This window comes from Centropristis striata, chromosome 7 (assembly GCF_030273125.1).
Source record: "Centropristis striata isolate RG_2023a ecotype Rhode Island chromosome 7, C.striata_1.0, whole genome shotgun sequence".
NCBI lineage: Eukaryota > Metazoa > Chordata > Actinopteri > Perciformes > Serranidae > Centropristis > Centropristis striata.
In genome coordinates, this window is record NC_081523.1 from 9,836,139 (window position 1) to 9,851,569 (window position 15,431).

The 15,431-nt window shown below is 40.4% G+C and overlaps 1 protein-coding gene across 1 annotated transcript in view; it reads right to left on the minus strand.

Annotated features, from left to right (window-relative positions):
- The window catches only part of si:dkey-215k6.1 (transmembrane protein 132D), a 322,832-nt gene extending 307,876 nt beyond the window's left edge, over positions 1 to 14,956 (minus strand). Inside the window, exon 1 of the mRNA XM_059336286.1 lies at positions 14,101 to 14,956. Coding sequence (XP_059192269.1) covers positions 14,101 to 14,179 — 79 coding nt within the window. The 5' untranslated portion in view covers positions 14,180 to 14,956. The remainder of the gene's footprint in view (positions 1 to 14,100) is intronic.
- Positions 14,957 to 15,431: the final 475 nt, after the last annotated feature.

Sequence of the window (15,431 nt, forward strand, 5' to 3'; positions counted from 1 at the left end):
CCTTAAATAATCAACAATATGTTTCGTAATAAGCTGCACCTCCTGGCTCATTATTATGTGGTTTATGTAAGGAATCAAAGTGGGTTATTTTTGTATAACTACAAACAGTGAATGAGAACATCCTGGCCTGAGATATCCCTCTAAACAGACAAACAAATAAAAAAGGACAACAATGGAAAAGACGAAAACTAAAACACTCAGAGAGAAAAGGAAAGAGGCAAACAAGTAAAAAGTTGATCAAATACACTTTTCAAGTTTAGAAGGCAAAGTATGAGTAAGAAATACAGTTTTTTTGATATGCCGAACATCCAATCCTGCCAGTCTGGATGTAGTTGCTCATATGCCTGAGGCTGAGGCCTGAGGTTTGTCTAACATGAAGATCAATGAGAGTGATCAATTTATTGGACCTGAATATATTTATGAGAACAAATATGGATCATGTAAACATTAACATCATGAAACTGATACTCATTCTAACAACAAATAGGAAAAGGTCAGATTTGTGGTTCATGTTCTCTGCACAAAGGCTGAAGGAGACGAGTCTACACTGTAATAAATGATTCTGTAGTCATTTCATTTTGCTTAATATATTTGTTAAAATTTATTAAATGTAAATGCGTCCTTGATTTTGAGACAGCTGTTTAAGTTACTTTAATATAAAAATGTTTGAGATAGAATCGACTTATTTTGACCACATTAAATATAATCTTTGTGTGTATGTAATTCTAAATCAAGAGAATTTTGAATGAATCCAAACCAATAGAATTAGTCGGTTTTTAATTGACAGGCACTTCCTGTTAAGTTGTTATTAACTCAACTTGTACCTAGTTAGATTTAATTAATGATATTGCGTGCAATCTTTTGCCTCAATTTTATTGAGTAGCTATTATTTATCTTTTTTTTACAGTGTATGAGACTGTGTGCTAATCACAGAGTCCTTCAGCGGATCACCTGTCATCTGTAATCACCAGGCAGATGCGGCTTTAGCTGTTCATTTCTTAAGCACAGCCTGGTGCCAAATCTCACTAACACGTCAATGTTCTCATCCGTCATTTCAGCGCAGTTTCTTTCAGCCACATTTTAGGGAATTTTGGCATTTCCAAAAGCATGAAGTGTGTTTTATCAATCAGAGTTAATGCAACAGTGCTTAGTGAAAAGAACTTTTAGCAGCTCTAAAAAGCAGACGGATGTTCTTTAAAAAAAAAAAAAAGGGTGTTTTTGCACTGGAAGCATTATGTACTTGAGGTTGTAAATACTTTTCTGGGATTATCTCTCAGCCTCTAAAAGCACTACTGTTCTTTTCCCTGTCTTGCATCTTTGAGTTCATGAACCTTAAAATGCAAAGAGAAGTGACAGGAGTATAACTTTTCTTGTGCAGTGATGAAGCCTGTAATCAGCTCTGATAATCAGAGCTCACAGATAATTCACACCTGGGAAAACTGGTGCATTATGGTCCGCTGCTCTCAAATCATTTGCCCGTTTGAGCGAGACAGTCGAACCCAAGATACGATCAAATGATTACAGCTTGGAAAAAAAGCACAAGGTTGATGTGGACGTGTTATTACCGGCATTTTAATTCAATTACTGTGTGTTGTGTCTGGCTACTACAACAGCATCTTGGCCTCCCCCTCCCCGGCCTCCTGGCAGGCCTCAGGGACTGATGCCCAAAATCCTTACACCGTCTTCCTTTGACGGGCAGAGCGCAGCCGAGTTGAGCATGTTAAACATTATGTAGATGGAGTCCTGGAGCCACTGGGAGCTTTGTAAATAGTGGAAATCTCCACTGTAATGCTGGCCTAGAGGCTAAGAGCAGCACTGAATGAAACGCTAAATCTCTCTCTGTTCCTAACCCTCGCTCTTCAGCTTTTTCCTTCATACCCGTCCCTCTCATTCTTTTGTTTTCTGAATCTGCTCATCTTGTTCTTCCCTCTCCGTTCTGTCTTTTCCTTCTCATGGCCTGTAATTTGTTCTCTCGCTCCCTTCCTCCTTTCGCTACCTTTTTTTTTTCTCCTTCTCTGTTTTGCTCTCTCTCTCTCTCTCATCTCTTTCCAATCTTACCCTCTTCCCTCCGCTGCCCAAAGTCTCATTTCACACTGCTACTTTTTTCATCCTCTTTTCATCTCTCTCTCTCTCTCTCTCTCCATCTCTCCATCCTATTTTTTTTCACAGCGCCCAGATCGTGGCCTGGTCTGGCCTTTTAATGTCTCCCTCTGCAACTCTCTCTTCTTAACGGTTTCCATTCTCTCTCACTCTCTCGCTCTCAGACTGTAGCTAATGCCATCAAGTGTTTGCAGCAGTCCTGAGCCAGAGATCCAAAGCCCACGGCCCCCGAACTACAGACACACAGGCACGAATAAGGAACCAGATCAAAAAAAACTAAATATAAACACACACCTATGAAAAATATTTGTGCATGCACATATTAAAAAGAGTGTTGAAGCAGCACATTACAGAGAACAGCTTGGTGAGCCTCTTATTGCAAGAGTGAGCCAAAAAAAAAGGGATCCAGAGAAGAAATATGCACATCAGAGTTTCCACTAGCAATAACCTTTTCACTCCATGCTGGCATTTTGTTTAATTTTAACTTTGGTTCACTTTGTGCCTATTTCACACCTCCTTTGCATTTCTCCTCTGCACCCTCTCTCTGTAGAGTCCTACCAGCTCTTAAACAGCCCTAAAATATTTCCTCATTCAAAGCCCTTAAAATATCTTAAATATATAATAAAGGCAGTTATTATGTTCACCCAAAATTTAATGTGTGCATGTTTTAATGCTCTGTTTAGCACTGATGATGACCTGAGGGGTGACTTCTCTGTTCTTGCACTTTGGGACACTTTGTGCACTTTGTGTCTTTTTGTCATTTTTGTGTAGACAACTTTGTCTAACAGCTATATACAAAGTTTGGTATATTACTTATGAAACTACGATTGCAGTAGCAGGTTGTGTGAACAGCATTATGACAGCAGGGGTCTGGTTTTTTTCTTCTGTCGGGTGAGATCATTTGATGAGCTTAATACTTTTTCTAATGATGTGTTGAACAAATAGTATCAACCCAGAGACTGCTGCAACAACTTATGGGACACCGTCGAGCATGGAAATGGACTTCAGAAAGCCATATATTTATGTTCTGGACCCTTATACACCTTAATAAGTTTAATTAATTGATTAATTAGGTCATTTTTTCACACAGTGCTGAGCTACATCTCAGATTAATCTCCAGTTTCTCAATTTACAGGTGGTTTACATTTCTATAGTCATTGAAAAAAAATATTAGATCACCCTTGTTTTCTTCAATTTCTTGTTCAATGTAATGCCTGGTTCAACTAAAGGTACATTTGTTTGGACAAATATAATGAAAAAAACAAAAAATAGCTCATAAGAGTTTAATTTAAGAGCTGATATCTAGCCATTTTCCATGGTTTTCTTGATAATGAAATTGATTATTATCTAGTTCATTAAATCAAGTTCATTAAAATGAACAAGAAATTGAAGAAAACAAGGGCGATTTAATATTTTTTTTCCCCATGACTGTATATGGCATCAACTGTTGACCTGCTACCTCCCCTTAAAAATCCCCTGCCCACAACCCCCAATTGTCTATAAAGGAAGGCTGATTGCTGCTACTGCTTGTTAGCTATCATGTTCTATGTGATATCATCATTAAATCAATCATTAATCTTAAAGAGAACAACAGGCTGGGACTTGATCAGAGGGAAAATTCCTTAAATCCTTAAACACAACAGACCGTATGATTTCTCTCCCAACAGGAGAGACGGCACCAACTGGGCCCAGGCTGTAATGGACTCAGTCCAACTTGGTCCAATCAGTCATGAAGCCCAAATTGGCTCCACAATCGTGATGCGTGTCCATGCCTTTAACAAATCCCTCTACTTTAGATTCACGCTTGGCCGTTATAGTTTTAGATCGAAGGGCTTCTGGATCGAATGTGAACAAATGGAGCTTTTTATACGGCTGTGAGGTTTCCTGTGAGGCATGTCTGAAACTGCTGCTTCATGACTTCTAGGAATTATACTGGTGTTTCAAATTGTATTATCTATGTCAGAAGAAACTTAATTTGGGAACAAACATTCAATATTGGTCAGTACATGGTGTCATCACCATAAACACACAGCTGAAGACAAGGCCTTTTGCTTCTTCCACCTCCCAAGGACAAGAGTAAACCCATATGCAGACTAATTGATTTCTGTGCACGTCCAAAGTGAATGTCGTGCTCCACCAACACAACGGTCCTGCATTCTCTCTGTCTCTTTTTTTTTTTCTTTTTCCTTTTGGCCGCGTGCGGTTTCAGGTTTGAAATCAATTTGGCTGAGATGAAAGTTTTCAATTTCATTAGCTTGATCAAATGGAGCGCTGTTAACAGGCGGCGGTAATAGAAAATCATTTAGGCCGAGCAGCTCACACACTCTCAAAGGACTGGTTAAGAGCTGCTCAGAGAGGGAGAGATGCAGATGGAGAGATGGGGAGGGGGGAGAGGAAGGAGGGGGAGAGGAGAGGAGAGGAGAGAAAGGGAGGATGACAGGTGGGAAAATATCGATGGGAGACAGTGAGAGAAAAGAGCAGACAAAATGGGAAAAAGATGGGGGAGAGAAAAGCGTTCAGAGCAGAAGAAGAGACGACAAGGAGAGAAATATTGCATTTTGTGGAAAGGAAAAGAAAGATAGGGAGATGAAGTCTGAGACACGACAGCGGGGGATAAAGTGATGGAAGGCAAGAAGTCAAGAAAAGTAATAGGGACAGAAAATGGTCTGTAAGAGAGAAAGTAAAAGAAAGAGGAATGTGACAAAGGCGAGAGAAAAGTAAGATGGGTGTAGGAAAGGGACGGAAAGAAACAGAAAGATTAAATGTAAGAATGATTGATGACCGTGTGAGGATGATTAAATGAGCAGAAATGTCAAAATAGGGACTGAGAAGAAACAGAATGCATAAAAGAGAAGAGGACGAAGGAGGGAAGGAGATGGAGAAATGCATCTCTTCCTCTGATGGTGTTCCTGCTAAGCACTGGCCCATTACACCCCTGTTATTGCTCTTCAGATGTTTGTCAGAGAAAAATAGTGTTGTGATGAAAGGACATAAATAAACAATTAGCCGTGAAAAGACTCAACTCGGCAGCAGATCGCCAGCTTAATATTACTACTTTGATGGGGAGAAGCAAACAGCAAATCAGTCATGATAATACACAAGAGGGATGCAGAGGAAAGGAGGAAATGTGATAAATAGAGAGGAGACTCTGATGGATCCGCTGGGTGGATAAGGGAAGGTTTCAGGTTCAAATCTGACCACATCAACTTGGCTTTTTGTGACCTCAGCATCAAGAAGTACCAACAGGCAGCAAACACTTAGATAGATACTCTGATTATTACTTTGCTGAGCATAAAAAGCAGTTTTTTAACTTTATCATGTGCTGCAACAACATTAAACATTGGCATAGTTTGCCTTTGTTTTGCTAAATTAATAAGATAAAAAAATGGTTACTAGTTAAAAGGAACACAATAAATGACTGTTTTCAAACAATATCCAGCCTTGTGAAAAAAATAAAACAGGCTTGTTCACAGACCTAAGAATTAATAATCATTTTTATATCTGTCAAAACTAATTAAACAGAAAGTGTACATTTGTATTACATTAGAGAGAACAATCCAGCATTATGTTTAACATCGTCTCTATGACATCATGTCTCAAATGGTTTATATCAGCGTTTAGTAAACTTTTTGGGAAACTCTTTAGAAAACATGTTAAAATGTTAAAATGAGAAAACTGTATTGGCCAAAATCCAACATTTAAAATAGCTTAACAAAATGAAAGTATTTGATTCACAACTCAGATAAAAATCTAATATCTTTATAATGCGGTGGTCCTGTTCAATGACTTGCATTATTGCCCACAATGGTTTAATGCTCCCAGAGATGTGAACAGTACGGTCAAATCTCTGATCAAGATAAGCTGTCCGGCTACTCGCAGGCAATTCACAGTTTAGCCAAATACACACACACACACACACACACACACACACACACAGGACAAAGACACACACTCAGACACACACAAACACACACACAGACACACTCAGAAACACACAGACACACACACACACACACACACACACACACACTCATACATACACACACACACACACACACACACCACTGCACACCATGCTGATAAATTACATTCAATCAAATTTCAATGAGAAAAATTAAAGCTAATGTTAATCCATTGTTAGTCTCCTCTGAGTCATTGTGTCATGATGATAATGATCAGCTAATTCAGTTTCTCTCTCACACACACACACACACACACACACACACAAACACACGCACACACCGAGGCTAATCAGCCAAGTGAAGCTAATGTAGGGGGAAATGTGTTGCTGATTAGCTCAACCTTAAACCCCAAGACATGACTTCCAGACCTACAGTAGCTGTCGCACACATACACACAAACACACACGCACGCACACGAAATTAGCCCGGCTATTCATGCTAATCTGAGGGAAAATGACTGGCTCATTAGCAAGACCCTTAAACCTCTCGACAGGCCTTTGAAACCCAGCCGTCTCATGGTCATTGCGAGCATACAGAGAAATGGAGGCTCAGACATACACACACACATACACATACATACACGCACACACAGGCTGGTGCAGAGGAAGTTAGACTATTCAAAGTATTCAGACTAATCAGTTGACTTTCAGTAACTGCCTTTAGATTCTATTTATAGCAGAGATGTAAACAGCAGAGCAGAATACACAGATGACAAAATGTCCAAGGATAAACACAGAGAAAAGATGTGAAACAGAGCTGGAAACCATGACAAAAAGTTGTCTGTGATGCTCCTCTGACAGATCATAAAACACACCAGTAGGCTACGACACAACAGTGGACAGATGATGCAGTTGCTCCACAAGTCATATTTAGCCGACTGCTTTAAAAGGGCAGCTCCGAAGCATAGGTGTCTCATTTTGTTAAACGCCTGTTGCCTCGACTCCTTTTCTCTTCTCGCCTCCTACACTCGCATCTCAGGTGGGAGGGATTAAGTCGAGGAGGAGAGGAGGCGAGGAAGAGGGGATGGAGGGAGCATCCAGGAGGCACAGCTGGCTTTAAGCTCCACCTTCATGTGTGTTATTTATTATCTATCAGACAATCTAAATTCTCACAAAGATATCAAACAAAAAACTCACTTCACTTCAATGTTTCTCACTTTGAATTCTAGTGTCTCTTCTTTTCCGTTTCCCGCAAGGACTTTGTGATTTAGTTTTTGGAGAGCTAACTCGCTGGCTGGCCTTCATCACTCACATTGAGCTTCAACATTTTTTTCGAGTTCGTTCACATTCGCCAACTCAAACATGTTCTTTTCTTCCACTGACTTTTAATTATACTCAAGGTCCAAGGAACACGTGTAATTCTTGACAAGATAGAGAGCAGAGTTTAAGACACCAGCTGAGAGATTTTTAAAAAAAGAATCTGGTGTCGAGAGGTAATAATATGTACATTTAACTTAAGTAAAATAGGTCCATTTAGTGAAATAACACGCATTTAACAAGATATTCCACCTTAGCCATGACACGATACGCCAATTAGTCACATTATTGTTGTATTACAACAGACAGATACAGTATAAAATAAATGATGCGTACACAAATATTAGCATGAAAGTATAAATTAATTTGGCAATATTTTACATCATGAGTCACCTTGCTTTCCAAATGTCACCAAATTGCCAAAAAAGGGGGGAATTATTTTTGACTTCATAATTTGAGTTTGTCAAGGCATTTTGCATTGGCAACAATATTGTGAGTATATGATTACACACTGAGGCTCCCTAATAATACATTATTCTGTTGCGTCTGTCATGAGTATGCCAGAGAGGAAATGTGTGTGTGTGTGTGTGTGTGTGTGTGTGTGTGTGTGTGTGTGTGTGTGTGTGTGTGTGTGTGTGTGTGTGTGTGTGTGTGTCTGTGTAAATATGTCCCGGCCCTGCAGCAAACAGTATCCTTCTAGATGAGATTTACTGATATAGAATGAAGGGACATTGAGGATGAATACACTCTCAAGGGAAAAGAAAATCTCTCTCTCTCTTTCTCTTCAATCTCTCTATTTCCATCACTTCCTCCTCCTCCTGTGTGATGACAAGAGGAGTTGGTCTCCTTATGACGATGAGAGCCAATTCTCTTCCCCCATCATCCAGCTCCTTGAGTCTGTTTGTGTGTGGCTCTGTGTGTTTGAGTGCTCGTGTGTGTCTGACTGTGCATACACTACCCATCAAGTGGCATGGGAAACCAATTCTTTCAGCAGAGGAAGAATTGAGGTTTAACCTACCAGATACACATAAATGTTACTCTGGGTTTCCTTAATGGGCTACTTAAATACACTTAGAAAAATGTATAATAAAATCAGGTTCAATGGAGGAAATAGCAGTGGATTTAAGCTCAAAAAGGACACAAAAACAGACTACAATTTACCAGACCTGCGTTCCAACTGCATACCAGTATATACCAGGACGATCTGTGTTTTCTTTTCACACTGGAAACATGACAAGACCAAACACGCTTATAAATGCCAGCTGGCAAAAATCATTCTAATTTTTTTTGCGTGGTGTTGGACATTATTGGCCCACTGAAATGGAAGAGGTACTCGCAGCTGAGAGAAGGTGAAAGAATTGTGGATGGTAGTAAGATGCCTCTGCTGACAACTCACAATGCAAAACAACGAGTTACTGGAACCTTGAAAAACTAATTTAATGGGGATGTGTAAAAAGTTAATAACAGCTTTTTTTAGTCATGTTCAGTGTGGTTTGATGGTTATTTTAATTTATTATAAAAAATCTTTCTGCTAAGAAAGCCCTTACAAGCAAATTTGTGATTTGTGATTTTGGCTCTATAAATAAAATTGATTGAAATGAATTAGGATTTTCTTAATAGTTTTGATATAGTTACTGCAGGAATGCATGAAAATTGTCATCAGTCTGATTTGAATGTGTTTTAACACTGAAATTTGTGAATTAGCTACAAAAAAATATTTGCTGTAGATATAGTGCTTCGCAGGTGGTGGAGAACGAATTTTGTAAACGCAATTTGTGTAAAAGCAGTCAAAAAGTTATTCAGTTTGCTTAGGCAATGTGACTTTAATTTTGACCAATGCATGTTAGCAATCGGGGAAAAAATTGTGCAAAATATGTCAATTAAGTGTCTTTATACTAACTCCTAAAAAAACAATGTAGGCTGTGGATCTGGGTTTTCCTGAGCACCTTGACAATAGTTTTTAAAAGACTCAAGTGTTTTTTCTACTTTCCCAAACAGACAACCTATCAGTCACACCATAATATCCTGAACAAACAAGATACATAAAAATCAATACTGGAAAAAGTAGGCAGGAAGTGACAACTGTCCTCTTCTTTCAGTCCGCCTGATTGTTTATCAGGTATCTCTATGACCCTCTCTATGTCACCATGACAAAAACAACCATGTGAGGGCGTGCACGTGTTTGTGACTGACAGAAAGAAAAGGGGCCACACTGAAGGGGTATGATTTTCTAACATCACAGTGTTTAGCCGCCTCTCTTTCATTCATGAGAAAATGTTAAAAGTTCACATTTTCCATCTCTGAATTGTCCCTTGTATGCTTTTAAATCTCCTCTATTACTTTTTTTTATAGAATAAGCTTCCTCAGTGTGTGGGTGTGTGTTGGATGTCCTGTACGTGTGTCTGTTAGTGTGTGTGTTTGCATGCACGTGTGCCCATACGACTGTGTGCCTGAGTGAGTCAGCAAGCCAGTGAATGAAACCAACAATGAGACACAAAGAGAGATACACTCACACAGAGAGAAGAGAGAGAGCAGTCTATAGAAGGGACAGTGTGAGGGACTACCATTGTGTGTGTGTGTGTGTGTGTGTGTGTGTGTGTGTGCGTGTGTGTGTGTGTCAGTGATTTTACATCAGTAATTATTAATGCTCTGTATTGCATGAGTAATGGTGCATAGTGCTGACATTCTGCTACAGGTTAGCAGTGTAGTGCAAAACGCGCTCAAGCACACAGGCAGAGACACACTCACACACTCTTACACACTCTTACATACACACACATACACACACACACACACACACACATACACTTTGAATAGTGCAGGGCCTTTTTTTCTGCGTTTGACACATAAAGTACAATCTGCCAGATGGCTATTCCACACAATAAAAAAGGCAACCTCAACAAAGGTGAAGGCATTAAAGTGAGCTACTGAACGATGAGGTAATCTGTTTAGAATTATGTAAATGCGTGTGCTCCAGTTCAAAACCTCAGTGGAACTGTTGACCGGGACTGCTCAGATTTTATTATGTACAGATAGTAAATGACATCAGCAAGCTGATTAAAAACAAGTATTTTCTCGGACATGCTTTAAGAATATAGCCCAGGGCCTTTACAGGTATTGATATCTGAGAAAATTTCCAATAACAATATCTTGGTTATATACCTGTTGTCGTTTTTTTACATTTTCTAAAGGTTAAACTTTTTGTTTCTGTGAAAGCAGTTTCGCTTGTGTTATAGGGAGATGCTAAAAAAGCACATTCTCAGAAATTAGATAATGTAACCTTTCAAATAAAGCCACATAAATGCCATAATTTTCGCCTTACAATTCTTCTCAAAAGCTTTGGCTCAAGATGTTTTTGGTCTCAGCCTACCACTGACCCTACAACAGTTGACAGGATAGTACTGAGCAGGACTATAGGAGTCAGTTCTCAGAAGTGGACAAATTATCAAAATCTGTGTCATTTCTAGGGCTGGGCGATATGATAATATTTTAAAATGATCCAAAGTGATATAAAAACTTGTAATGTATTTATTTTTTATATATTTTCTGTCGCAATGGTTAAAAAAAAACTGTGATATGGCAATATTTACATAATTTGAATGATGCTTTTTGTTCTGATCCTTGCATGTAGGAGCGAAGCTGGAACAAACCATAGAGGCCTTTTCTTGCTAAAATGGAGTATGGATTATACCAAAAAATGGCTTTAATATGTGATTATTTCACATAGACTATTTATTTACTGATTTTCAGTAAAAACACGTTTTTCTCCCGAATCCTAGTCGTTGATATTTCTCCACTGCAAACTTCTTTTTACATATTTCCAGCTGATAAAGATGTGTCTGTGATAAGCTATTATTAGTTGAACTATCCAGCTCAGAGGAGCAGTAATAGGCAACTAATGTACAGATATAAAAAGATGCATTAAGTATGTGTCCTATAAAAAGTTGCATTAAGTATGTGTCCATGCATGCAACAAACACATGTATGCACTTAAAAGGAAATTCAAATGAAAGAAAAAAAACTGTACATCAAAACAATTAACACTAACTCATCACTGATAAAAAAAAAAAGTAGATTAGTCACACAGCATCATTCAAACATCAACACAGCTCGCAGCTAAAGTTGATAAACTTGGTGATTCACTCGCGTGTTTGATTTGCATGAGTGTGTGTAAGGAATTCCCCGGCTACACTCCCACACCAGACCTCCTGTTGAGCACACAGATCCGAGTCATGACCCCCCCGGTGACTACTCAGCTTCTGAACCTCCAAGAAGAAACTAACCGCTCTGAACAGACATCTTTCTGATGCTCAGCATTTGAACAAACCAACAATGACAACCTGGAAACGACCTGGATGATGAAATAATGGAGTGATGCAATTACAATGAAATGGAGTGACATGAAAATAGAAACGCCACTCAGGGAATAATGGCACAATAACATAAATAGGGACTACTGGGGAGATAAAGGCAAGTCTTTGATTAGAGGTGCAGCGACGTGTGGTGCTAATAACCTAAATTGCCGGAAATAATACAGTCTTTTAAACTGAACAATACAGGTTTTAGAAGGTGGTGTTTTTCTGTGGCTGGAGTTGAATATGGGGGTGGAAAATTCTGAAGTAGTGCATATGACAGCTTCAGTATGGTAACAGCATACACACAAACAGGTGACTAAGACCCTGTGTGGCTACATGTACTGTAAATGCAAACATATGCAGGCACAAGCAATGCAGTGAACACTGATACACTTGCAGAGAGGAAGAGACCACAGTGAATCTGCAAGCATGCAGAGAGAGATCCAGAGAGGGAGAAAGAAAGAAGGAAGAAAGGCAAGGTTGGTGTTTTGCTTTTTAAACTGCCTTAGGTGGCCATTACAGCATTAGAGCCTGAGCTCCCAAATGCCCAATAAAAACTGTTAAACCACAGCCAAGTCGGAATAGACCTTTTCCTATGCATGTGTGTGTGTGCAGAGATGAAGTGAGAATGTTTGTGTGAGGCTCAAAAAGAGCAAGAAAAGAGAGAGGCTTTCTAACCACCAAGGGAGCTACTAAACAGCGGTCAGAGAGCACATGTCAGACAGTCCCTGGGACAAAAGAAACCGTCTTTTGTATTGTTTTTTTTTTATATACCACAAGTCAACAGGAGTGGACAGAAGGTGTCAGTGGGGAGAGAGGAAGAGAGGAAGCGTTCTGTTCGTTTAATCTTTTGGTTACTCAGCCGTTTTTTCTGGCACAGCTGTTTGGTCTCCTGTCGGTGCGTGCAGCGTGCGCCGCGGCCACGGCAGCCGGCGACCACCGCGCTCCGGAGCGCACAACGCCGCGACTGTTAACTGCTCAGTGGGCCGAGAGTGACCGGAGCTGATTAAAACGCGCACAGACACAGAATACACTCACGGGAATGTGATACTAATGCTGAAAGACTGTCGTGTGTGTGTGTATGTGTGGAAAACGGAGGCGTACAAGCTCGCACTCAGAGGGCTCCAAACCCAAAATATCTGTCAGCCTTCATCTTGTGCTTCCTATTCTTCTTCGTTCCTTTTCTCCCGGGAGTATAGTGGGTGGTGGTGTTGCCCGACCTGAATTCAGAATATCTCAGCCCTGTTTTAGTGAGCAACACAGTGAGTCGCCATCTGCGCAGACAGTAACACGCTCCGGATAAAATTATATTCTAATGCAGCTCACTTGGGCTGAAAAGACCGGCTAAAGTGTGTCCTATTTGGTTTTTAAGCCAAGCATCACAAGTAATTTCCACATTAAAGCCTTTAAAATAGTTATTTAATAAAGTCAGAGCTTTTTTGGAGGACATAGGTAGCAACTTGACCTCTCTTTCCATTTCTCTATAATTTCTGCAATTTTGTAGACAGAATCCTGCAATTTCTCTTCTATTACTGAGCCGAGTTGGGCTTTCTGTGCCAATGTTTAATTGGTTGATTTAGTTAATTTTAAGAGGGACAAGAAGGCAGCTGTTCTTCCTCATGATTTAAGGTTCTTATATCATAAGAAAACCCTTCAGGGCACACTCATCTCTCCAGGAGCGCAGGAGAGGTCATGCGCAACAAACTCATTCTCGTTTTCTCTCCCTAAATTAAAAAAAAGTTTTAATGTTATTTATATGTGACAAATGTTGCTATCAAGTCTGCCAGTCCTCTCCGAGAACTCAAACGGGCACACGGCCGGTGAGCCTCAGACCAGCCGGGGTTCGGGTGTCTCAGATGGCACCGGTTAGTGCGCATCTGTCATTTGACGCTTCGGCTCAGTCAATTACTTATTATTCCACACACGCGCGCGCAGATACAGGAGGTGTCAAGGTGAATAAGGGCTAATCGATAGTCATTTGGCAAAAAAAAAATGAAACTTGCTTCATTTGAATTTCCACAACAGTGTTAACATGTTGGCTGACACGAGCTTCAGTCTGTGAGCACCATATGGCGAACACAAATCTCTTACGACTTCATGCAACTTGCTTCAGTTTAACACTTTTTAGTGTCACTCTGATTTGTGTGAAGATACAGAGGTATGAGTTTTCATTTGGATTTCCCTGTCTAACATCACTCATCCAAAGCGCACACTGGCGCACCATAAAAGCCAAGAAAACAGCAATTATTGTGATGCATTAATTCGTGGTGCTTTGGGAATATAAAAAAGTTGAAACAAAAAAGGAAAACAAAGCTGAAAAAAACATACTGGGTGGGTGTGACATTTCCGATTTTCAGCCCCCCAAAATAAAACGACAGTGTTTCAAACTGAGACCAAGTTTCCGCCTGCGTCTGCAGCATCTCTTACCTTTCCACAGGGAAACAAGAAGCACCGTCTTCCACAGCGTCCCCACCAGCGCACCTCCCCTTCTCCAGACCGTCTCCATCCCTCCTGTCGGTACAAACCTCCGGGATTGTTCACAAAACGGACAAAATGGAGATCTTTAATTTTGTTATTTTTTTAAATCTCTTTCCCCAAGACAGATCACTACCGCATCGGTGCCATCAATAATCTCAATTTGACCAAACTGCGCTCCCGCTGTGCTTGACCTAAGACAACGCGCAGATGAGCTTTGGAGTAAAACTATAAATCCTTCTGGAGTCAGTCATAAAAAAAGAAACCCCGATGGGCAATTCCGGTGCAGGCTGGCTTCTTTTTTTAATCCTTTCTCCCCAAAAAAAAGTCTGCGGTGTGATTCCTTGAAGACAGAGCCGAGGAATGAACCGGTTCCCCCCGTGGTGAGCTTTTTCTACCGGTGCGCTCCTCTGCTTTATTTATCCAAACGGGACAGCTACAGCTGAGGAAGCCTCTATGTCTCTTCCTTTATCATACTTTTCTGTCTTCCAAAGTTTAAGCAGACCAGCAGAGTGGACGGAGAACTCCCAATTAAAAAGTCCACTCAGAAGGCGGTTTTGGAACAACAAAACCCAGGAAAACTCTGTCACTTAAGGCTCATGTATTAAATAAAATCCAAATTCCGCTCGCCCGGCAGCATCTCCGTCCGCTCTCCTTCTTTTCCTTCCTCCCTCTCTGTCTATCCTCCGACTGTCCTCCTCTTGCTGTGCGTGTTATGCATGTGTGTGCGTCTGGGTTCAACTTGAGAGGCTGTATACACTCGTCCGCGGGATGAAGGGAGGAGAGGAGAGGACAGAAGAGGAGGAGGTCTGACGCTTCCACCAGCCGGCAGAAGAAGAGGAGGAGGAGGAAGAGGAGGAGGGCCAGCGGAGGCTGTGGGGCTGAGGAGGGGGAGGGGGAGGGGGGGGGGGGGTGAGGGCGGGATTTGGGGATCTGAGTGACAGTTAAGCAGCCAATGGAGGGTGGGGGAATTTATTTGGGCTTTTTTTCCCACGTCTTTTATGATTTAAGTTCCCTTTATGTGGTTATTTATTTATTATTTTATCATTTATTCATTAATTTCATTTTGGAGAGAGGAAAATATACTGGACAGTCACCAAAAATACTTTTTCAAAATAAAAGTGTAAAAATAAAATACACGAAATAAAACCCTAATGTAAACATTAAAAGCCAGTAATTGAAAGCATAAAAGTCTGTAAATCGGTCTGTGGGGAAAAAGTTAAAGGGATGTCCTTGTAAACTGCAGCTTATGATGCCAAAGAGACTAAAACACAAGTTTAAAA